This window comes from Poecilia mexicana, unplaced genomic scaffold (genome assembly GCF_051168715.1).
Source record: "Poecilia mexicana isolate PSO_F unplaced genomic scaffold, ASM5116871v1 scaffold_11, whole genome shotgun sequence".
Taxonomy (NCBI): domain Eukaryota; kingdom Metazoa; phylum Chordata; class Actinopteri; order Cyprinodontiformes; family Poeciliidae; genus Poecilia; species Poecilia mexicana.
The window spans coordinates 12,738,298-12,763,063 of NW_028263380.1; the positions used below are offsets into that span (position 1 = coordinate 12,738,298).

General features: G+C 37.5%; 2 protein-coding genes and 1 long non-coding RNA gene across 5 annotated transcripts; 1 reads left to right on the plus strand and 2 right to left on the minus strand.

The window, feature by feature from the left end:
• Window positions 1–5,055: 5,055 nt before the first annotated feature.
• Window positions 5,056–12,875, plus strand: susd5 (sushi domain containing 5). The gene is made up of 5 exons (XM_014987699.2): window positions 5,056–5,383; window positions 7,215–7,383; window positions 9,783–9,892; window positions 10,244–10,432; window positions 10,909–12,875. The coding sequence occupies exons 1-5, from the start codon at window positions 5,296–5,298 to the stop codon at window positions 12,873–12,875; spliced, it is 2,523 nt and encodes an 840-aa protein (XP_014843185.2). The 5' UTR covers window positions 5,056–5,295.
• Window positions 12,876–15,973: 3,098 nt separating this feature from the next.
• Window positions 15,974–18,440, minus strand: LOC148156417 (uncharacterized). 3 transcript variants are annotated; one of them, XR_015764558.1, is made up of 6 exons: window positions 18,141–18,440; window positions 17,027–17,136; window positions 16,820–16,937; window positions 16,570–16,637; window positions 16,380–16,495; window positions 15,974–16,281 (listed from the first exon to the last, which is right to left on the minus strand). It is a non-coding gene; the product is annotated as an uncharacterized LOC148156417 (long non-coding RNA). The 3 variants fall into 3 exon arrangements; XR_015764556.1 differs by having other exon boundaries at window positions 16,380–16,499; XR_015764557.1 differs by having other exon boundaries at window positions 16,380–16,499; window positions 17,027–17,115; window positions 18,141–18,439.
• A 1,352-nt stretch (window positions 18,441–19,792) lies between these two features.
• crtap (cartilage associated protein) lies at window positions 19,793–24,673 on the minus strand. The gene is made up of 7 exons (XM_014987701.2): window positions 23,723–24,673; window positions 23,457–23,606; window positions 22,082–22,253; window positions 21,860–21,988; window positions 21,633–21,778; window positions 20,535–20,618; window positions 19,793–20,082 (listed from the first exon to the last, which is right to left on the minus strand). Exons 1-7 carry the CDS (start codon window positions 24,182–24,184, stop codon window positions 20,035–20,037), a joined length of 1,191 nt encoding a protein of 396 aa, XP_014843187.2. The 5' UTR covers window positions 24,185–24,673; the 3' UTR covers window positions 19,793–20,034.
• Window positions 24,674–24,766: the final 93 nt, after the last annotated feature.

Here is a 24,766-nt window from a genome sequence, read left to right on the forward strand (position 1 = left end):
AAGAAATATGTGAGTCTACATGTGCAAAGCTGGTACAGACATACAAAAAGACTGTAATTGTAGCTTTGACTACAGCAAACTAATGAGCACGGTGAACACACAATATATCAATTATCACAGCTACAAATCCACCCCACACTTTTCAGGTCTAATAGAGAAAATTAAAAATGGTGTGTTATTAAACGCAACCTGCCATATATATATATATATATATATTTTCTTTTATGGCAGGTTGAAGATAAAAAACGAGCATGTGTTCTCCAGCTCTGTGGCTAGAGGGCGCTCTGACATAACCAGTCTTATCTGATAACCTTGTGACGTTTCAGTTGTGAAAGTAAGGTGATTTTTACACTTGCTAAGCAGCGAAACTTTACAGAAAGAATGTTCTGTACTGACACTTTCTAAATTTTTCTCATTTTAGGGAATTTTATACTTCTATTGCACAATTGCATCAAGTCACTCAACGCAGTCAGCTGGATTTCCTAAGTTTGTTTAAGATTTCTGGAGTTAAACTTTTTGTTTTGTTTTTTTCATTTTCAGTATTGACAACATTTAACTTCAGATTAAATATTTGTGGAAAATAAGTTTGTCATTATATTCAGAGCAGGCGATCTTCTGGTTTCATTCTTATTAAGGGCTTTTTTTTCTTCTTTTTTTACTTTTACCAAAAGTTGCCCCACTGAAATAACTTGTTTAAGGAGATTTGTTACCATCATTGCATTAATTAAAGAGAGCGAGCATCTTTTAAAGGGATTTCCAGATTTATTTTTTCCTCGTGCGTAATGTCTTCTTTAGTTCATATTTTGCTACCAACAGTCAAAGAGTGGCACTGAAATCTGGAATCAGTATATTTCATTTTAATCTTGTCAGACTCCAAAAACGTCGTTTTGTATTTTGTTTGTTTCCTACCTTTCTTTCCTAATGATGCACAAAGCATCTGCAGTGGGACGAGAAGGAGATGTGTATAAATAAGAGCAAACAACTGTTCTGCTTTTATTTCCTTTGGCTGTGCAGTGACTGCAGTTTTTATTCTGCTCAGTCTCTTAATAGTCTTAAATGGCTCCAGCCATTGGGGTGCTAATTAAAAGCAAACCTCATGAACGTTTCAAGAGTTCGCTTGTTCTACTGTTACACTTTACAATCTGCCCTTTTAGTTGCTGCCACAAATTTTTTTTTATTTTGCTTATGTTTTTTAATCTCTACCAACCCTGATTTGTCTTAAAGCATGCCCGACAACATTTTGTTTTAAAGTTTAAAATAAGAGAATAAAAATCAAATAATTCAGAAAAGACCAGGATGTTCACTAAAAAATAACAGAATTACTCATATTAAGATATAAACTGACTAAAAAGATAATAAATCAACAAGAAAACCAACTAAAAATTTGTAAAAAAGTGAAACAAAATTACAGCAAATGTTAAATGACAACACAGACATGCAAAACAACCATATTTAAGCAGCAAACCGAAACACTAAAATTAATTAATAAAACATATCTAAGAAATAATAATGAGTATGATTAACACTATCCTCAGACAAAAAAATTTAACGCAAAAACAAACTCAAGTAAAAATTGTGCCAAAGAACTTTACTATAATTTAATGTAAAAAGCAGCAAATGATTTACCAGTAAAAAAAAAAAAAAAAACTGCAGCAAACTGGTATTATATTTGAAAGATGTACAACTGACAACACAGCCCAGTAACAATTAACGTAGAGTTTTTTTTGGGGGAGGGGTTAACAGTTTGTCAAAAAAATAGTCCTCAGAAAACTTTAGTTTCCAGGCAGAAACTAAAGTTTTCCTTCTGGTCAATTAGTACATGAAGAAACGCCTCGTCTAGAGAGACAAAACACAATGCAGGCACAACAAATCCCAAATATTTCTGCGTTTTTCTGGAAATATTTTTGACCTAATGACATTCAGCATGCGGCACATTTCCACAGCTCATTCCTCTGCATCAGCGAGTAATTAACAATCTCCCATCAAACGAATTAGCTCAGCCCTTTGAATAGCTGCTCTCATCACTCATCATGACTCAGCTGAGCATGGCAGCTCGGTGTAGAATGTGTCCTGACGATCGCAGTGCGTGGAGCAACGTCAGCCGGGGTCAACCGTCACGCACACGAGTCTTCAACACAGGCTGACAAATTGCTGAAAGCGTTGATGCAGGGTGCATATAAATTTGACATGGGAGTGACAGTGCTGAGCTTTTGTGTATTATTCACATAGAGAATAGAGAAGAGATGGGACTCTCTTCTCCCAATTGGCTTGTTTAGTATTTTCCTGCTGCTATGGTTTTGATTTGTGCCTCCCCTTGGTTTTGTTTTCCTGATGACCACCACTAGAAAAAGAAAATTAAAAGAATATGTCAAATAAGACTTCTAAGCACCCTCCTCTCACCTGGAGGATGTTTTTCCCGTCTGAGGAGGTGAGCCTCCTCAGGCGGAGGTCCACTAAACACTTATTCCACTAAACAGGTTATTGTCAAACTGTTAAACCAGTGGAAACGTGCAGAAAACAAGAAACACAACTACAATATAAAATTCAAATAACCAAACAACTCAATGATACGTTACACAATATCAATAATTACATTTCAGTGATTTTTCATTGATAAATCTCGGAACGCCTGCTCCCAGTTTAATAGCGCTTGAATAATCTCTGGGTAATACTTCATTAATTTGTGCAATACACTGGATGATGCTGCCATTTCCATGATATGTTGATATGGCAACACCCTCCGAGCAATAATGAAGACATAGAAATTAACAGAATAAAGCCAGGCCTGTAGCTAAAGACCTTAAAATAAATAAGCAATAAGGAGATTGTCAAAACAAAAACGCACACCAACTGATCAGACTGCATCAGTTGGTGTGCAAAGACACACTCCTTTTTTTTCTTAGCTGGCACTGTCTCAGTCTGTGGTGATGTAAAACTAGTTTCACACTGGGCAGCGCTGTCCAGTTCATTACTGGATTAAATTTTGGTGGTTGTTTGGTTGCTTAACATCCTAATCAATTTCCTTTTCACGCGTGACAAACCATTTGGGTCAGATGGCCGCAACCTGAACACAAATGGTGTCCAGTAATTGCGAAAACATATCAAACATTTGCTTCGAGTAACCAAACAGTGCAGTTTTGACAAACATTGTGCAATCATTCTGAAAGAAATACTACTTACTGATAACAATATACAACTATCTTCTATTTTCTAACTTTCCAGAACTTATTTATTGTAATGGGTTACAGTACTCCATCATAAAGTAAGGAACTGTTTTTGTTCTTGTCCTTGTATGAAGAGACATTTTTAGCTACAAGGATTTTGACACCAAGGTGATACAAGTGCAGGAGGAAACACTGCAAATTGCTCCCGAAACCATATTTCCTGCTTGCCGCCTCACCGAAAAGCGTTCAGAGCGTTTCCAGTTTGTGTGAACCTCAACCTTTACTGTGTGTCTCTCATGGTGGCCAGTAACTTCCTGTGAGTCAGCCAGTCGGCAGCCCAGCTCCTCCTGACAGGACATACGTTCACATGGGAAGTCGCGGGTCTCACACATACGACAAGTAATCTTGCGGTTGTGCATTTGTGTGTGCCTGCGTGTTTACCTTCACAACCCATGAAATGGAAGCCTACTGGAAGCCCTGTGAGATTACACACCTGTGTGATGTCTGAACGAGCGTCTGTCTGCAGACAAAACCCCCTGGGGGGACACCTGCTGCAGGCATCATTTTCACCAGACTCCCTACGGCAGATCAGGTGTGAATTGCTGTCTTTCTCGTATTCGCCACGGCTCTCCTTCTGCCGTCAGACCTCCACTTCTCCAAAAATAACCTGAGCGCATGAGTTAGGGTCTCAGCCTCGCTGTTCTCCGTATCCTGACCTGTATAGCATATTAAAATGTTATTCCGTGATCTAAAACATACCTTGAGTGTCGCCTTGATTATTTTCTCAGGACCTTCTAGCTGTAAGGCAACAGTGCTATCAATTGTTCAACCATGCATGACCAAACATCACTCCAATAAGATGCAAAATCACCCAACTATCAGGAAAAATTAAATGTTTTGTTTTTTTACTCTGAAATATTTCCAGGCTCCACATGTGGCTCACTTTTGAGCAGATCTTTAGTTGTAAATAAGTTGAAAACCAGACACCATTTACCTCCCATGACACAATAATGCACTTCTCATGAAAGCCTGATTAAAAAGCATTACATACAGAAATTTTTGATTCAGATAAGTGCTTGGGTCAACAAATTATCATGAAAATGTATATTTTTTCAGCAACTTAAAAAAAGGGGAAACATACAATGTAGATTTTTCATAGTCAGTGGTATATTTCAATCATTTCTGCTTATCTCCTGAGATGAGACACAAAAACTATGACAGATGTAGTTGACGTCCTGGATACATCTGTGTGTGGTGCTCTAACGGACCATTTGTTTTTATTTCAATATTATTTGAGAATGGGAAGGTTCAAATGACATATATAAACTCGTAAATTAGATATTTGTGTTATGTTTCAATTTGAGCTTTGAGTTGCTGCAGCCATAATCCTCTAAAGTGTCATAAATAAATAGATAAATATATCTATTTATGCTTAGTGAGTCTATATGGGAGTTTCTCTTCATAGCGTTTAAAAAAATTAAAGAAATTAAATATATTGAAATATACCTGTGATGAAAACTTCTTTTTCCACAAAACTCAAAGGGAAATACATTGTCACATGTTTTAACTACCAAATATTTTATAAACAACAAATAAATCACATTATTATTATTATTGTTATTATTATTGTTATTATTATTATTATTATTATGATTATTATTTTCACAACTTTGGAAACCACAACATTCTCTTGAATTGATTTTTATTTTTACAACTTTATATCCTCATTATAAAGTCATTACTAACAGTCTGGTCTCGCTGAGAAGCAGCAGTCCTGCTCACCTCCCTCTGCCCACCCTGGACATTTTGAGCCGTGACGTATTTACTTACGGGAGGACGTGATTTTTCACACAGGTGCTTCATCTGCTTGCCAGTGCGACTATTTGGGGAAGATAAGCTGCGCCTCCTCACTCCTGAGCCGTTTCATGTTTCTTCCTTCAGCATCCTCGCTGGTTGACGTGCAGTTTTAGTCTGTGCAGCCAAAAAGAAGAAAAAGAAGAAGAAGAAGAAAAGAAGAAGAAAAAAGGAAACAAATTGCTACTTCTGCCTGCGAGTTTGTGAATAATTCTTGAGGTTTTTAGGGCACCTTTTCCAAAGCAAAGAGATATTAGACAGACGAGGGCTGAAAAAGATGCTTTATTGTTCTAAACAAATAGTTCAGTCCTTGTTCTTTGGATGCCTGGCTTTTCTTGCTGTGACCTCTGTTGTGAACGCAGAAGGTAAGATAATATTTTAAACTTTTGTTGCTAATGGAGTCACGTTTTTGAGACTTTTAAAGGTAGTTTTCAAAACGTCGTTTTAGGTGCGTGTCAAGAAAAAAATTAAAGCGATAAGAAATAGTGAAGCAACAAAGCGTCCGTTTTTGCGCCTTGGTAGTTTGGTACACTGTAAAACACAAACCGTTGGGATAACAACAGTGACAAAAAAAATGATCCAAGACATTAAAAAGGGAATCACTCAATACATTGCGGTGAAATTGCATAAATGTAACCCAAAAGGACCTCCAAGTTATTTCATTTAGCAAACTTCAAAATGACAGAACAGGTTAAATTATAACTAGTTATAAAGATATAACTAGCTGTTTTCTCTTTTGCAGTAGAATCATAATTAAGAACCATTGTTTCTTTTATGATGTAGTCTTGTGGTAAAAATGAACAGAAAAGAAAGCTTGGTTTTTAGTTAATGTAAGAAATATGACTGAAATAATAATGATAATAAAATAAAATAAAATAAACAATCCATACAACTTTTGCTTGGCTAATTTGTTTGTAATGCAATCCATGCATAATGTGAAAAATGTTTCCTCTGTTACAGACACCCTGAATAAATATGCAATGCACTTTTCAAGTAGTAATTTTATTTTTTTTTAAGCTAAAAAAACAACCTGGCTCTCCAATAAAATATGGCTGCCCTTCATGTTAAATCATGGATTAAATGTGACAACCATATTTTTGGCAAAGTTTTTCTTTTTACCAAATCTGAAGAATTAACAAAAACACTTTTAAAAAAACTAAAAATAGGATGTACATTAAAATGGGATAGATTTAATTTGGAAACTATATTTTTGCTAAGTCAGGTTATCCTTCTCTGATATAAAAATTTGTTCGATAATCTGAAATATCTAAGTTTCACAAATAGCTGAAAATATAAAACTCTATAAATTCAACAACAGCCATTTTATTGCTAAAATATCTTCTTTTAGGCATATTGACGTTTCTGTAGGCTTTTCTCTGGTTTTCTCGTCTCATTCAACCTTTTGTTATGTTTAATTACAGCAGTGGTCATTTGAAAATCCCACAATATGTATTTTTTGCAAAACAAACAAACAAACAAAAAAAAAACATTCCGAGTCTGTTGCTTTGCATGCTGGCAAGTTGAAGGGAATGTGATGTTAATTATGAAAGGGGAAAAAAACAATTAGATTGGAGCTCGTCTTCTCTTGTCATATAGAAGTGATGTTGTACTTCAGCAAGCTCTTTAACACGTTATATCACGTTTGCCTCTGTTTTATTACATATATAAACATTGGTAGCAACATGGAGGAAACCATTATCTATGATTGGTTTTCCAAATTTTTTCCTAAGATATTACTAACATTGAGAACTGAGCACACATATTAGTTAGGCATAGCATTAACTTTGTCACGTGTTTTATTTTTGGTTTATTTGTCTGTTTTATTAGAACATAAATCAGCCCTGTTCAGACAAATTACATAGCAATACTTTCACTAAATGGAGTCTACTGTTTCTCAGCTGAATAAATTTCATTTAGTGTGTTCTCCCAGTTACCATCTGTGACAACAGACAGTAATCACATAAATCAAATAAAGATGGTCAAAAGGTCAAAAGGCCTCAATTGATTTGAGCCAACCATTTAGTATTAGCAGAGTAATAACACTGCAAAACAGCTCAGACTACACAAGTTTCAATAAGTAGAAGGATTTATCTAGATGTTTTCTTAATGAATATTTGAATTCTGTGCAGAAACAATCTTGAACTCCATCCCAGGATGTCAGAAAACTTTCTGACCCGTGGCGTCGTCTCTCTGCAGGTCGTGTGTTTGTTTTAGACCCGAGCAGCTTGCAGGGCTTCGGGGAACCACAGCAGGCGTGTGCCTCGCAAAATGCCCGCTTGGCGTCAGTGGGAGAGCTCCGTCAAGCCGTGGTGGAGTGCTTCTTCTCTCACTGCACCCGCGGGTGGCTCTACGGAGGCACGGTGGGGTAAGAAAATAAGCATTTGCCTTCCCGCCTTTGAGGAGATAAGCGGGGAGATTTCTGGAGACGATCAAAGCTCCCACAAGTGTGTGCGCGCCGCCTGTACGTGTGACAGAGGTTACAGGAACGGATGAAAGAGGAAAGGAAGCGGAGGGAGCGCTGTCTGTTTTAGCAAGTGTGGGAAGATACGAGAGTGACACATTTCAGGGAGGAGAGAAAAAGCAGGGAGCAAAAGACGGAGAAAGGCTCCTCTGTCTCCTCCTGAGGGATGAGGGAATTCTGAGCCGGGGTGTCATGTCGACAACTGCCTCCATTTACGCCCCACGTCTCCACAGCAACGTGAGATGCTGCTTTCATCCCCCTCCCCCTACCCCAAGAGACAGAAACAGATGCACGTTTGATTTAGGAGGGAGACAGGTACTTAGGTGGGAAGAGGAGATCCAAACTCTTACAGTAGGTTTTGGGTTATTTGGTTCAAATGTAGAGAAAAGTGACAAAACTCACGTAGAAAAATGGAAGCAATCATGATGTTTCACTACAGCGGTGACAGACATGATGCTCACCATGTCAAATATCATAAATGATCTGCTATTAAAAGTTGTTTTCTGGGCGTGATGGGCGGTTGAATCTCATTTATTAGAGCCATCAAAAGTTAGAGTTTTGCGCAAAGATGTTTATTTTATTCATCTATTTTCCTTCAAGGTTAGATTTACACATTTTTGTGAGTTAGTTAAACGATCGCTGCTCTTGAGTTGTTTTTGATTTTTCTTTGTCTTCCTAACTTTTTCTATCAATGGTGTGAACTTTCTTTTTTTTTTCTCCTCGGTTCCATCACTATTATCTTACAGTCTTCACTGAAACATTGTCAGAGGTTTTTTCTGGTGTGTTGCTATAAACAAATACCATCCAGCCTAACTCCCATACATTAACATCGTCTTCTTACTTGTCCGTCACTGCAGGTCACTGCTGTGTGTTGCTCCTACAACACCATATTTCATACATACAGATGTAGACAATTTGGTTTCACATGTAGCATAAAGGTAATAGTTTGACAAGTAGCTCTTCTTTTATGTGACAAATGTTACTTTCTTTAACAGATGCTCTACAGGTTTATAGGTCAAGGTTTTACCAGTTTGTGTTTTTCTTTTCTGCATCTTTTCTCTGTTTTATGTCACCTAATGCTGATGAAACAAGAGTCATGAATTACACTGCTTCTCCAAACACATTTTTCCAAATCATTTGATTAGTTCAGTTGTACTCAGACTCATATATGTCAATAGCAACATCTGCTTCCTTAAACAGAATGCAACATCATACTTTTAAGTTTTCATTTTCACGTGTATTCAGCCTGGTAGCCCATGATAGTTGCGGTATTTTCCGGATTATAGAGCGCACCTCTATAGTCCGGAAGCCGCACCCACAAAGTTAAAAAAATAAAATAAAATAAAACCAAACAAACAAACAAACAAACAAACAAAAACCTGGAAACATACATATATAAGCCGCACCACGCTATAATCCGCTGGTATCTCCACCACTCTCGGTTTTCCACAAGGACACTAGATGCCCTCCGTCTCCAATGCCGAACCACGGATTCGTTCACGATGAGCTTACGAGCAGCGGCTATCGATCGGTACTGCCAGGTCGATAGCCTTCAATTTAAAAGCTGTATCAAATTAACTTCTTCATGTGGTTTCCATGATGAGTTTGAAAACATTTCTTCTTCGTGCCTGCTGCTAGCATGTGCTTGTTCTAAATGAAAATCAGCGCTTTCTTCTTTGATTTCCAATTTTGACTTCCAATGACTCACTTCCTGCTAAAGCGCCCCCTGGTGGTTGAAGAAAAATCTTTTAAGTTGTACAGAAGCATGATGTATCTAGCATAAAAAATACTTTGTAATTTAATTTATCTTTATTTCTGGATGATGCCTTAAATAACTGTGAAAACAACGCATAATTTCCCTTCCTCTTCACAACTATGAATTACTTTGTTATGTCACAAAAAGTCTGAATAAAATCCACTGAAGTTTTGGTTCTACTGCATGGAGAGACATTTCAGTCAAAATTAAATAAATAAATGAATTAATACCTAAATAAATATATGATTTAATGAATAAATACATATGTAAATAAATAAAATAATATACAAATAAATGAATAAATATTCAAAAATTACTTATTTGTAAATAATATACAAATATAATAATAAATAAACAAATAAATAAAAATTAGGTATTTATTGTAAAGGTGATTATATTAAGTAGCCAATTATTTATAGATTTATTGATTTAATACATTTTGGCTGGAATAGGCTCTCCATAGTAATGTGACACCATTTTTAAAGGTTTTGTAAGAGTGAATACTTCTGATAGTCTGTTGTCGTACCATTTGTGTGTCTGTCTGCAGGACGACAGTTTGTAATGCTGAGGGGAGTTCACTGAAGGCTGTTAACGTGAAGACAGAAAACGCTACAGAGGACACTGCACACCTGAGTGCCTTCTGCATGAAAGACAAAGGTCAGTGGTGTAAATATAACGATACACCAAAACCGTAAAAGAACAGTGGTTCTTTTCAGCTCTCTTTGTGATATTTACTGTGCTTTCTTCTTGGGTGTATGTATTTGTTTTGGTAAACCTTATGAGTGTTTCTGATCAAACTTCAGCAATAAAGGAACATAAACATTTCTTAACATGAACAACAATGCAGATACTTTTTGTCTTTAATATTTTTGTACACATTTTTTACAACATAAACTACTTTTTAATTCATCCTTATAATGACCTGAGTGAAATGTAGCGACATTTGTATTACTTTGAAAAGAGTAATCTTTATTTTACATCATCTGTGTCATTTTTTGATGTTGGTAGCTGTGACCTGTGGGGATCCTCCATCGTTCCCCAACACCCATCTGCAGGATCACTCAGGGTTTGAGATGGGAGACGAGCTGCTGTACACGTGCACACCCGGTTACGTGATGCCCAGCGGTCACTCTGCCTTCAGCCTGCTGTGTGACAGCTGCGGCGAGTGGTACGGGACTGTGCAGATTTGCATTAAAGGTACTTTTTTTTTTTTTACATTTTAGATGTCTTATGAAATGTTTTAAAATATTAAGGAGCAAAACCAAACAAAAAATGTGAAGAAAGGGTTTCATGTTTTGTTTCTTTAAAGTTTTAAGGTGCTTGTATCTTGGCTACAAACTTTCTGATGTGAATTGTGATGAAAATGTCTGCTTTGACTCTTCATAATGTGGCCATGTTAATTTTATATTAAAAAAGTCTGCTGGTTTTACCTTCAACCAGCTCTGAGCAGATGGTTAGTCTGTGGGATCTGTCATGTTTATGGTTTTGGTTTTTAGATGATTTCAGACATGAGGATTTACAAGATGATTTATGAATGACAAACCTCTTCCAGGTCTGTTGTAGCTGATGTTAGCTCTGCAGGCTCATGCAGACTGTCCAATGTTAACATGAAACATAGAATTTTATACGACGTAGCTCTAAATTTGATTAATGTCTTGTCATTTTATCTTTAGGTGCAACTGAAACCCATGTAGACTATGAAGACAAGTTTGAAGATTCCTATGAAGAAACAGATCATGATCATGACAGTCAAGAAGACATATTCAGAGATACTTCTCAAAAAGGGAAGGGGATTCTGCAGCAGCAAGAAACAAAATTTTGGGTCAGTGTAGAAGAGGATCACCAGGATCGCCATGAAGTGCACGATATTGGAGTAAAGGTGATTAATAGCAGTAGAACCTTTGGAGGAACTGTGGATGAAGTAGCAATGAGAGAGGAAGATGCTTTCACGGTCCATCCCAGGTTTGAGCAGGACAGTACCAAGTTGGTCCGGACTGGTGCAGCTCCAGCCACGAAGGAGCCTGTTTCTCTTCTCTCCCAAAAACACATGTTCTGGTTCCCCTCTGAGGCTTTCCAGGAGGATGTACCGCCCATCGCCAGCGACTCAGTCACACAAGCAACACAGAGAGCTTCTGGTGCCCTGTCTGAGGAGAGCAAAGAAAACGAGAGCCAAGAAAAGCTGGAAAGCACCGACTTTGTCGATCGTGACGATCATGACAATCATGACGATCATGACAATCATGACAATCATGACGATCATGATGATGATGAGAACAGAAATAAAGATCAAGATGATAAAATATATGACAGAGATGACAATGATGATCAGGATGACAGCCGCCATGATGACCTGGACATCCATGAAGACTATCGTACCGATGATCACGATAATCAAGATAATCACGATGATCACTATAATCATGATGATCATGATGATCACCATGATCACCATGATCATGATGATCCTGGCAGTCGCCAAGAAGAGGATTTTGATGACAATGTGAAGCAACCGACTCACTACGACAACTCGGACAGACCTGATCGGGACAGAGACGATGATGATCATGATGACCATTATGACATGGGCGAGCACGAAGACGGCAGTGATCGCACCAAAGAATACGATGATGGTGATGCTACATACGACGATCACCCAAGTCAGGAGGATCATGATGATGATCACAAAGACAATGATGGAGAACATCCTGATAATTCAGAACACCATCCAAAAAGTGACGATCATGATGATGGGGAGGAACATTATGATCACGATGAAGACGACATTCACGATGATCGTGAAGACAAAGACGAGGAGAGCTATGACGACCATGATAGCCATGAAGATGATGATCATCACCCACATCTAATCATTTCTGTAGCCAATGAGCGGCGACCAAACATCACCCAGAGGGAAGCAGGAAGTAAGAGCACTAAAGATAATACTTGGCTTGATGGATATCCTGTTGATCTATTTGACACAGAAAATAGCGATTCCACAAAAGGGCAAATGGGAACCAGTATGGCAAAGACAACAGACAAACCCAACGATGTGGAAGTACGTAAACGGGTTCCTCACTTCAGTTTGTCAGACGGAGATATATCCTTCACTATGGCACCTAAATCTGACCAAGGGAGGGAGAAGAAGAACTGGCCTGGCTCCAGGACTCCAGCTACCTCATCTGACCATTTAGAGCGTTCAAACTCCCCCTCAAACTCCGACACCCTGGATTATGACACACAACAAGTTCCTCCCACCCACTCCTGGCTGGACGACCTCACCAATCACCCTTTCCTCGATCACGGCCCAGCTCCCCCGGTGCATGATGGGAACACGTTTCCTGGAGTGATGGAGGAACACACTGTAGACGATCTGCCAGGTATGATGGGTGAGATGGAAGGAGAGAAGAGGAAGACGATCTGTGTGGGTGAGGACTGTCCGCCTCACCCTCCAAGCTCAACCACCCAAGGGGCGAAGGTGGCTGCCATCATTGTGGCGGTGTGTGCCGTGGCCACCGCGGTCATCATCGGAGTTTGGTGTTACAGACGGAAACAGCAGAAAAGTTCACTGTACGAGATGAACGGGAAAGGTCAAAACCAGAGCAGACCGGGCCAACAGATAGAGATGCAGCAGAAAGTGTAGGAGTGGAGAACCAGGACGTTAATGAAGAACAGAGACATTTAAAGATAGAAGAATTAAGATAAACAAGAGGAAGGAACTTCCCTTCATCACGCTAGACACTACTGCAGGTGTGAACACTTTGGGTTTGATAACTAGCTGCATTTCTGCTTCAGTGAAAAAAAGCCTTGCTGAGTTAGCTATAAATATACCCCCATATTATTACTTTAAAACTTCTGCATGTAGCTGGATGCAAACGGGCTGTGCCTAAAACAAAGAGACTAGAAAATACAGGGAAGCTATTCCTCCATGACTATATCAACTGGGACTACCAAATTTAAATGTTTTCATCATTCTAGTGATGCTTGTTTGTATTTCCTTGGGTTTCTGCTGTTTTTTAAACTGTTTTGAATGCCTTGATGCTTTGCTGTAAATCAAGAATGTCAACCCTTGGAATCCATTGTCATAAAAGCTTTAGATCTGTTGAATCTTCAGTACGCCTGATTTACATAAATGCTTTTAACAGGTATCTGCACAACTTGATAATATTCTCCAGTTATTTGAATCAGGTGCATTGTACAGGGTCATGTATATACATAAACCCCAACTAACATGTGGTTAAATCTCTCTTTGCGCCTTGAAGACAAGCTTTTCGTAGCCACCAACAAACTTCTGACCACTCTTTTGGGAGAGTTAATTTAAACTGGCAGGTTTTCTGGCGTGGTGCACCAATTGTCAACAGGATTTAAGACGAGGTTTTGCTTTGCTAACTCTATGCTAACAAGATTTAGCCATTCCAAAACCAGTGTTGATTTACAATGGAGGTCAATGTTTTGTTTGGACAATGTGGTGGGAAAGCAGCGTTTGGTAATCATTTATTCCACAACAAACATCCATCTGACCAAAACTATTATCCTATTTTACTGAGCTATTCTTTTTTTTTTAGTTTAAAATATGCACTTTATTCCATGTTATTTACTTATATAACATGACTGCTATGACCGTGCAGCAAAACATAATCCACCAGTCATTTTACTTCATTGCTGGCTCATTGGGTAATGCAAAGTAAGTTACAGTAATGCAGACATGCACGATAATGCAAAAATAATCAAAACAGCACAAAATAAGAGTTGTGCTGGGTCGGCTGGTGAACTTGACCCCAGTTGGCCCCCCAAATGAAACTCTGCTTAGGAACTGCTTTAAAAATGGGCTGGGTCTGATCAGCATCACCGTTCACAGTGAAACCAGTTTTACTTCACCATGAACTGAGAGGCTTTGAGATGACATATGCTGTGAAATGGAGCTACGTAAATAAATTGAATGGAATGGAATGAAATTGAACTTAATTTGATTTTCAGCTGATAAAACAAATGGCCTTGTGCAGAAAGTTTTATCAGGCAAAGTTTGAACTTTTTGGTCCAAATGCAAAGACATGCATTTGGCAGAGTCAACGTAATAACACTCAACCAAGTGTCAAGTACGGTGGAGGCAGTATCATGCCGTGAGGCTTTTCTTTACTGCCAGAAGTACAAAAAGTGATCATGTCACGTTTCCAGGCTGTTGGAGGATGACTTGGAGAGAAACCATGCATGCATGTAAAGTTTTCTGCATGTAAACTTCATGCAGAAAGACCCTAGGGTGGGATTTGAACCCAGTTCTAATATCCTGCAACACAAATGAGAAAATACAATTTTCTGCAAACACTTTTTCCTTCATCCGAGTTCTGCCATGTTTTGATTTAGCCCTTGAAAGAGACGTCAGTGAAGATATTAATTAATTTTTCTACCACTACACAAAAAGAAAACTGTCCCCTCAACACACATGCTCTAAATACAAACTTCCTCTGAAATCTTCCCGGGAGAAGATATGTGGAGAGGTGCTCAGTGCAGACTGGTTGAAAATGACTAAGATTGATTAATTTGGTCAAGTTAGCTAAATGAGCACAACTGTATTTATGTGTGCACTGTGAACGTGGTATTTAGTTGTTTCTCTGTCTACCCTGTGACAAATACCAAATAGATGTACTTTTAAATGTTAACATGTAAACACATTTAAGTACTCAAAGGAGTTTATATACAAATATATCAGTTTTTATAGTTTGGTAAGCAAGTAACATTTGAAACAGACGTTATATATAACTAGTGTAAATGTTGTTAATGAGGTAAGACACTTTGGCATTGTTGTCCATGGCGGTTTCTTGTGTAATTCACTTTAGCTCCATAAAAATGATGTTTAAACTGCTGTTATTTCAGGAATGCCAGAGAAGAAAAGTAGTAGTTCGATTTCTTTCTTTGGGGAAAGAAATCGAAGAGTTATTTTCCAGACTGAAGATTGAAAGATTAAAGTGACGACAGGATGGGCAAGACATTGAATTTCTCTTCATGTAAGTTTGTGATTATCTGCACATGTATGGCAAATATTATGCCTTCTTTATAAAGAAAAAGAATTTGTGTCAACTTGAGTCAATAATGTTATTTTCTTAGTTCATTCTGCTGTAGTCAGGAAAGAAAAAAATAATTTCACACTATTTCTGGTAAACAATTGTGATTATAGTCATGACAATAAAAGAAAAGCATGATGATAATATTGTAAATATAACATTTTCAGTAATTATTTTGGTTATATATGCTGTGAATAAAAACACTTTTAAAGTTTCTGTTGATCTCAAAGTGTGAAGATTAGTCCAGAAGTACATTTAAAATTCACTGTGAAGGTAAAACGTGTTGTGCTTCCTTGGTATTAATAAACATATAAAATGTGTTTCTGTAAATTTGATTGAAATATTCTATAGGTAATTTGAAATACAGATCTTGTCCTGCATGGAAAAAGTACACAGTAAAAACTGCTGGGTTAAAAATAACCCAATACGTAACCCAGCGCTGGGTCAAATATGGACCGACCCAACGCTGGGTTGTTTTAACCCAACTGGGTTGGGTTGAGGGTTTGACCCAGCACATTGGGTCATGGCAACTAACCAAACGTTGGGTTAAATTGACTTGTTTAAATTGACCCAAAATTGGGTTGAAATTCATAACCCAACACAAGGGTTATTATACCACTATAGTTGGGTTAAAAAAAATGATTTTAAATTTCACTATATAAAAAAAGGATTAAAAGGCATATGAATTTAAAGCTTCTTTTATTTCCACATGATACATATATAGAGCCAGCAGATTTCATTTACAAAAGTTACAAAATGTAAGTAGTTAAATCACTTCAATTCATTTGGCTACAACTCCAGAAGTATCTGTTACTCCACATTAGAAAACATTTAATGAAAAAAAGTCTGTTTTAAAGCAAACTACAAGTAAACCTTTCAGCCATTAAACAAGGAGCATTTTTAACAACACTTTAGCATTTTGCCTGTCTCCCTGCATGAGGACATACGGGTTGTCACATTTTGTAGATGCACCACCAGGTTTGTCCCAACCTGATGGAGAGAGAAGACAGAAAAAACAGGCCATTAGTGATGAACTTATATAAACAGCAAACAATTTGAGCATGATTCAGAGATGAATGTTGACTTACAGGCTGGATATCAATGAAACCTTCTGAACTTCCAGGTTGATGGATCTGAAACTCTTCTCCCAAATGTGTAAGTAGGGAGGAGTACTGGCAGCAGCGTCAGGGCTACATCATCTTGTCTGTCTGGCAAACATAAGCTTGTGTTAAAATGTTAAATGTTAACAGTTTATAAACATCTCTTCAGCTTCAATACCTTAAGGGAGAAAATTCATGTTGTTGAGAAGACGGCCGCTCCTTTCTCTTCTTGGCCATACAAAAGATCTTCATTGAGAACAAGAGAGAGAAGACACAAAAAACAGGCCATTAGTGAATTTAAAGGTAAAGGGATATATTCTCAAAAACTAATTTCTGACTGATTCTAGTTTAACACAAAACCTCACTATTGAATGTAATGCACTTATTTAAACAATTTGAGCATGATTCAGAGATGAAGGTTGACTTACAGGCTGGATATCAATGAAAACATCTGAATTTCCAGGTTGATGGATCTGAAACTTCTCCCAAATGAGTAAGGTGGAGCAGGAAGGGGTACTGGCAGCAGCTGCAGGACTACATCATCTTCTGTATCAAACATAAGCTAGTGTTAAAATGTTGCAGTAACTAGAAAGCATGAAAACATTTTAGAGAACATTTCTTCTGAGCTTCAATACCTTGAGGGAGCAGACTCATGTTCTTGGTCATGCAGAATGTCTTCCTTGAGAACGAGGAGTTTGGGTTTCGCTTAATTCTCCTGAAGATCCTGGATGTAAAATTACAAAATCTATCAGAAAAGAAAATCACAAATCAAACTTTAAGAATGACTGAATTAAATCTTATAGCTGTCACCACTGCAAATAACTTGTAATTAGCCATCAATTTCAAATGTTCAGAGTAATTTTATGTTCCTAAAAATAAATATAGCACTTAATAAAATAAAATGACACATATAATTTAATTTAGAAGTAAAACTTAACACAAACTTAGTGCTGAATAACTTTCAGCACCAACTTTAAATAAATGTATTTGTAATTAATAGTAACAATAATAATAAAATGAGCAAACATTAACATTAGATATTGTATTAGTTTTGCTTTTAATTCGTTGCCGAAAACCAGCGGGAGTTTGAAAGCAATGTGCCGGGAGACGGTCGTTCTCTCTCGGCTTAACGAGCCGCTCCGCCCGGTCAACTGACGGAGCGGGCGAGACGAGCCGGCGGCTGGAGGGAAGCGATAAGTCCGAACACGTCCGAGCATGTTTGTAATTAAGCTATATGTTAATAAACCAAGCGCATAATTCAGGTTTACACAACTAATTTATCGCCTAATAACTTTGCAAAAGTTATTTTATTTTCAAAAAGCATAATATACCCACATTATTAAAGCTCTGCTCTCTCTCCTCCGCCATTACTGCTGGTGTTCGAACACGTAGCCTCAGCCCGCTGAGGATGCGCGCGCATATTGCAAAAATCAGGGGACAAACCGTCAACTACATTTTCTTTTAAAACTAAATCGATTTTTAAAAATTTGACTATGTTAAGTTACGAACAAATATGATTGAGGTTATATTAAAAACTGAATTTAATTTACTTGACAAATTGTGCCCTTCCCCTTCATCCATTTTTCCCCAACATCCGTGTTGTAGCAACACCGAAGCTCTTTGTCAGAGCAACCTACCGTAATAAACATTTCAAATAACCATAAAAATAAATATCAAACATGTTTGAAATAAATTCAATTTATGTATAAAATTCTATTAACGTTGAAACTTTATCTTCTTTTTACTTACCATGTCTTATTTCAAAGTAGAGGAGAAGTCCGATATGCAACGTTCTCAGTCATGTTGAAAATGGAGGATTGTGAAGAGGGGCGTGGCTTCTTCCAAGTTTCATCTTTAACCCAACCGTTTGGGTAAATCTACCCAACTCCTGGCCCAACAGAAGTGTGCAAGATGTAGACTTCCGATAAATTTCTGACCCAACTCATGAGTTATGAATTTTGACCCAATATTTGGTCAAACTAACCCAACCTATGACCCAACAGCTTCAACCCAGAAATTGGGTTATGAAAATAACCCAGCATTTTTTACTGTGTAATATATTCATAACCACTTTTTCACATTTTGTCATGTTACAGCCACAAACTATGTATTTTATCAAGATATCATTTGATAGTAAAGTGGAAAAAAAAAAAACTGATTGATGGTTTTAAAAATCTTTCTAAATAAAAACCTGAAAAGTGTGGCATGCTTTTATGTTCAGTCCTCTCAAGTCAGCACTTTGTACATTTAAAAAGAGAACGCGTGATCCAAATTAAATCACTTCAATTGGTTACAAATGACCGAATTACATTTATCCAAGTTAGTCAAAGTCAAAGTTCAATTGTTAAATTACTCGTAAACCAATTGAAGTAATTTAGTTAAGTCGAACTTTTGATTAGCTTATGTAAAGTATTGCCACAAATTCTCACACGGATTAAGGTTCAACCTTTGACTGTGCCGTTGCGTTTACATAAATAACTTCATTACAGTTGACTTTTCATCTGACCAAAGCTCCTTTTGCAACATGTTTTGCTGTGGTTTTTACGTTGCCGTGTGGTTAATTTAATCCACAAAAAGCTGGATACATCGTGAGATCAAGTCTGAGGATTTTAGTTAGAGTTGACTAGGGCTGAAAATCAGATTTTTGTTTATTACGTATTATTTAATTTGTCTGTCAGAAAAGATCCCAATAAATTACGCGACTGTTTGCTCTTGAAAGGGTTATAAATACTTTATTAAGACACTGCAAATCATGTTAACTCTGCTTCCTGACGCCTTGCTCTCTGATAATCACGCTTGCATCTGTTCGTGACACAGCAGGTGCAATTATTTGCAGTCAACTTTTTCTAATTAATCACAACCGTTCAGTGCAATAAAAAAAGGTGCACGATTAGACGGTGAAATGCGGTCAGTGGTGAAAGAAAGGCAGTAAAAGAGACAGAAGAGAGCGAGAATGCAGACAGGCGGTGACACAGGGGGGATGTTTCCCAGTGGGTTTCTAACACCACTGTGAGACAAACTGCACAGAGACTCAATGTTCACACATTAATAACCAACTCAGTGTTCTCTCTGAATGTCTCTCTCAGCTCTTCATTACGCTCTCCACAGCTTTTTCGTGACTTTTTCCTTTTTAATTAAAGCTCAAGTGAAAAAAAAAAAAAAGAATCTCTGGGCTGGAACGGAGAATTAGTTCATTAATTAATCTACCAAGGTAATTATTTTAAGCATGGACACTAAAAATAATTCTTTGGACTTTGTCTAAATATATTCTGGATTTCTCGTTTAGATTTTAATGAGTATCTATTTTAGCTTTTTCTTCCTTTTAAGCAACAAATATATCAAGGAAAATATCAACATCCTTACACCTAGCATCTAAACATGGAAGTGATGGAAGAAAAAACTCCAGAAACTTTGTTTATTGTCATAAAAAAACAACACCATTCACAGCATTGAATGAATTCAGAAGACAGTAAAACTGGATACTTGCTGCACAAAATGACAAATTACAAACGCAACTGGTGCTTTAGAGGTGGAGGTAAAACCAAAATGTTAAATTAAAAAAAAACGCAGTATTCAAATAAATACAGACTAATGGAGTGTTTAGTCATTTCTAATTGAGTATTTTGGAGTGTTTCCATGTGTGCTATTGGTCCTCGTCCAGAAACTCGTCTATAAACTCCACCACTTCTCCCTGCGAACACAAATACACCAGATCAGATTAAAAGATTACGTTTCATTTCAAAGCAGAAACTCTCATATATTTTATTGCTAAGGAGATTTATGTCTAGAACTAAATTTGATTTACAACATAAAACATATGAAATACTTAGTGAGATTCTTCAAAATAGCACAAGTTAGATTAGCGTCATGCTGCCCCCACATGTCTGTCGGTGGTATTGCAGCCTGGTGAACCTACAGTATCTTGCAGGGGGGGTCATGTGACATGACTCAATTATCCAATTTCTTTTTCTAAATAACACTTTGATCGAAACTATGAGAGAAACCAACAACCCAGTCCTAGATGTTTACATTTTTTAAGCATATTTAATCAGAAATACATAGAAAATGTTTAATGTTCCTTTTATTTGTCCCCAAATGTCCAGAAATGAGGGATCCCAGAAATACGTAAGCACAGACACACACCTCATCGTCGCTCATAAGGCGTTGCTTTGCAAACTCCAGCATCTGCAGCTGCAGGGTGGTTTGATTGTAGTACCGCACTGCCTCCTGCAGCACACACCCAGAAACAAATATGTTCACAAAACCACTGAGAAGGACTTTAAAAAAAAAAGAAAAAAAAGGAAAAAAAAAGGTTCAGCTGCTTAAAAACACATATTTTTAATTTTTCAAAAAGTCACAAGAAACTCCAAATACTATATAGCTAAAATTTTTTTTTTAAATGTTATTATGCAAATGTGCAGTTTATTTACAACTAAACTTTATCAGTATAGGTATAAATCATAAATTAATAGTAAAACTTATCCCTGCATAAAATATAGTTGTTAAACATCACTGTATAATATAATATAATATAATCATATTAACACCATTTGTATTAGCTCAAACAATGTAATGATGAATTATTCATAACTATAAAAAGACTGATAAAAATAAACTTTAAAATATTATTTTTGTAATTTCACCTTTTCCTGGAAAACTGATCATAACTTTTTTTACTTCCATTTTTAATGTACAATTGAAATTATATGATTGATTACCTTCTAGCTCTTTTAGTATAAATAGTTAGATATTTGAATAAGAGTAAGTAATTTATTACATAAAGTATGCAAACTGTAACATTTATTTATTTTTAGTTTCTTTACACAAACTGTTTAGATAGTTTGTGTTGCATTAGTTTGGACAACCTCCTTTACTAATATCGTGTCAACAAACTATTTATTTTTAAATCTGGAGGTTTTCATCCACATGTGTGCAACAGATCAGACATAAGGGTTTTATTTTCTGGCATACGTTTAATTTTGCTTTAAACAAAAGTTTCTAAAAGCGTAAAAACTCAAACCAGAAAATAATTTTCCAAATCTTATTTGAGATTTTAACTTTTCAGGTAAATAGGAGAAACATTTTCCATGCAAAAAACAAAAAAAAAATATAGATATTCATTCACATTTGCTTCTTCTTCTTTATTTATTTATTATTTTTTGCTTGTGAACATTTCAGTTGCAAGCATAGATTGTACCTGTGTAATAAAATATGGAATAAAAGAAAAGGGATGTTACTCACTGCTCTGGGGAGGAAGTCCTCCTCCGTCAGATCCCACTTGTTTCTGTGGTACTTGTAGTAGGCCACGTTGTTGTTCATGACCTCATCGTTGGGGTCAAACAGAACGTAGCTGGTTGCACATGGCACCGCGTTCTTCAGGTCATTCACTGGGGAAAACATGAAAATGATCAGCTGCAGTTGACTAGTTTTCGTAAACGCCGTGAGCCCTGGATGCTGCGTCTGCTCACGTTTATAATAGGCAAACTGCAGGTAGTGATACATCGTCGCCACGAACTTGTCGACGACGAAGCCTCCGACTACGGGTGTCAGGTCGCTTTCACACATCACCTTTCTCTCAAGGACTTCAGTGTAGTGGTCTAAAAAACAACAACAACAACAAAAAAAACTTTAAGACGGTGACGTTTAAACGTGTTCAGAAAACCAGCTCTGACAGACGAGGATGAACCAACCAGCTATGGAGGCGTAGAAATCTTTAAACTCTTTGACGTGTCTCGGACCCTCGGACGCAGCCAGACACTCGTCGTAGACCTTGAAGAAGTCCCTCAGTGCCAGCTCCATGTCCGACACCGACGTCCGGAAGTTATCGCCGTTGTACGCCTTCACGGCGCGCACAAATAAAGTCTGGAAAAAAAGGAGACACGCAGTCATGATGCGATGCGGCATTATGTACAAGCATTTCAAGAGTCCCTTCGTTGCTCCTAAGGAGTAAAATTAAACGAAGCCTCCACTTATCTGCGTATTCAGTCGGCTATTGAAGCTCATAATACCAGGGAGGCCCGTTTGGCCTGGAAACCACATCCTACAAGCCCACAGAGCCAGTAATACGGCTCGTGGGTTTGGGCCGGACGCACCTTCAGCGATCAGACGGCTTCGCGTTTAAACAGCCTTTCTGTTTCATAGTTACAGTCTAAATTACTGACATCCAATACCGGAAAATACAGTTACTTGTTCAACTCATTTTTCTGGTTCAATAGATGCACATTTATTTTCGTTTCTGTGATTTAGTCTCTTTCACTCTTATTGGTAAAGACGTGTTAAAAGCCATAAACAAAACCATTTTTTATTGCAGTAGCATAATCTCACGCTGAAATACTAAATATTGAAATTACATTTCAGTTTATTTATTCAGCGAGGATGAAAAAAAAATCTACATAAATAAGTAATCCCTTTTAATAACAAATACCACACCCTTGATAATTTCTCTAAAATTAAAGTACCTGTATTATTTTATCATTTATACTTTACTTTTTAAGTTAATAACCATGAATAACCTCCTGTTTTCTAACCAAACAGTGGAAAATGCTCTCTTAATCATTTCTTTGTTGCATCTAGTGCCCCACTGCATAACAGAGCCACTGCCATGCTTCACCATCAATGGCCGATTTGTTTTTATGTGATCTTAAAAGATAATCTAAATTCCAAAATTTAGCATTAAGATTTGATTTTCTCTGTTAATGCAAGTCTGCAATAAAATCTGGCTCACTTGTAACAGTTTTTGAAACATTTGAAAAAAATAATAATATAACATTCAGGTCTTTGTTAAACTTGTTGATCTATGAACGATGTCAGTTTTGGTCTTTATGACAACTGTGTTCTGACTAAGAAAACCATTAGTTATTAGTCATCTTCCTTATTTTTCAAATGACCTTATAAATTATGCCAACACATCCCGGTACTTTGCTTCACCCTCCTTATTTGTCACTCCATTAAAGCAGTTTTGTTGTTTTTGAGCGACATTTGGTGAGCATATTATGCCAAACATACACCAAATGCTAAAATAAAAAAAAAAAATCAGACCAATAATGTCAGAATTGTTGCATGCACCTCATAGGATTTGGTCTCCAGATCTTTTAGATGTTCTTCAGCTCCAGGTAGACTCTTGTAATAAGCCATGTTCTTCTGCATCATCTCATCATCCGGGTGTTTCAGCAGAAAGGTGTGAGCAGCAGACACAGCTTTGGCCAGGTTGTTAGACTGTAACACAAAGATGAAAATTAAGTAAGAAAAGATATTATTTCATGATTTTAGGCAAATAAATCAGGCAATACAAAGGCAAGCTTAACAGTAAACTAGTCACAAGTCAGCCTTACTTTAAAGTAGGCATACTGCAGGTATTTGTAGGGCTCTCTCCGATCAAACTCATCGATGGTGTCTCTACTGGGTAAGCTCTGTCTGAAAGCTGGCAGCCCCTGCTTGCAGCGCTTCAGGCACTGCGCCCTCTTCATCACGTTCCCGAATGCCCGCAGCTCCGGAAAGTCCGCAAACTTCTGCTCGTCGTCCAGCCGCACGGAGCTGCAGTTCAGGTTGCAGAAGGCCTCGCTGTCCCGCAGCAGGCGGTAGAGGCGCAGCGACACCTCCAGGTACTCCACCGTTTCCTGCCACTTCTCCGCCGTGTACTGGTCCAGCCCGTACTTGTAGGCGGACTCCAGGGGCATCAGCTCGTGTCTGGGGAAGCTCCTGAAGCTGTACTTTTCGTACTGAGAGTTCACCGCCGAGACGAAAACGGCGAGCAAACACAGAGAGAAGAGGTGGGAAGGTGTGGAGGGAGCCATTTTTGTCTACACACAAAAAAACAAACAAAAAAAAAACTAAAAGGGAAAAAGTTTGAGCTGGCAGAGGTTATTCAGGACTGATTCTGAGACCGCCTTACTTTCCTCCACGTATCCGGACAAAGCTTGAAACCTCCCCAGGGCGCGGGGCAGGATCAGCAGGGTCCAGCAGGGGGGGCTGCCATGTATGGCAAGCTGTTTGTGTAAATAATCCACATCCTTCAGAAAGTTGCTGACGTACATATTATGTTTCAGTTCCTACTCTCCGATCAGGGTCAATTAGTGATTTAAAGTGTTTGTCTTTAACCTGAGCATCTGATGTAAGAAAATTTGGTTCTGTGATTCCAGTAAATGTGACCTATTGGTAGGCAGTAGCTCTAGTATTTTGGTCTGATCAGGGGTTTTAGTATCACTTATAACTAATATAATTAATACAATTATAATTATATCCAAGTTCAAGCTGTTCTATACCCTGTTTACCTTGGGTACAGGCATCTTATAATTAGTATATATTTGCAATATAGAGTAGAAGACTTGTAGATGGGGAGGTTTATTTTTTTTTATTTAAAAAACCTATAAATTAGC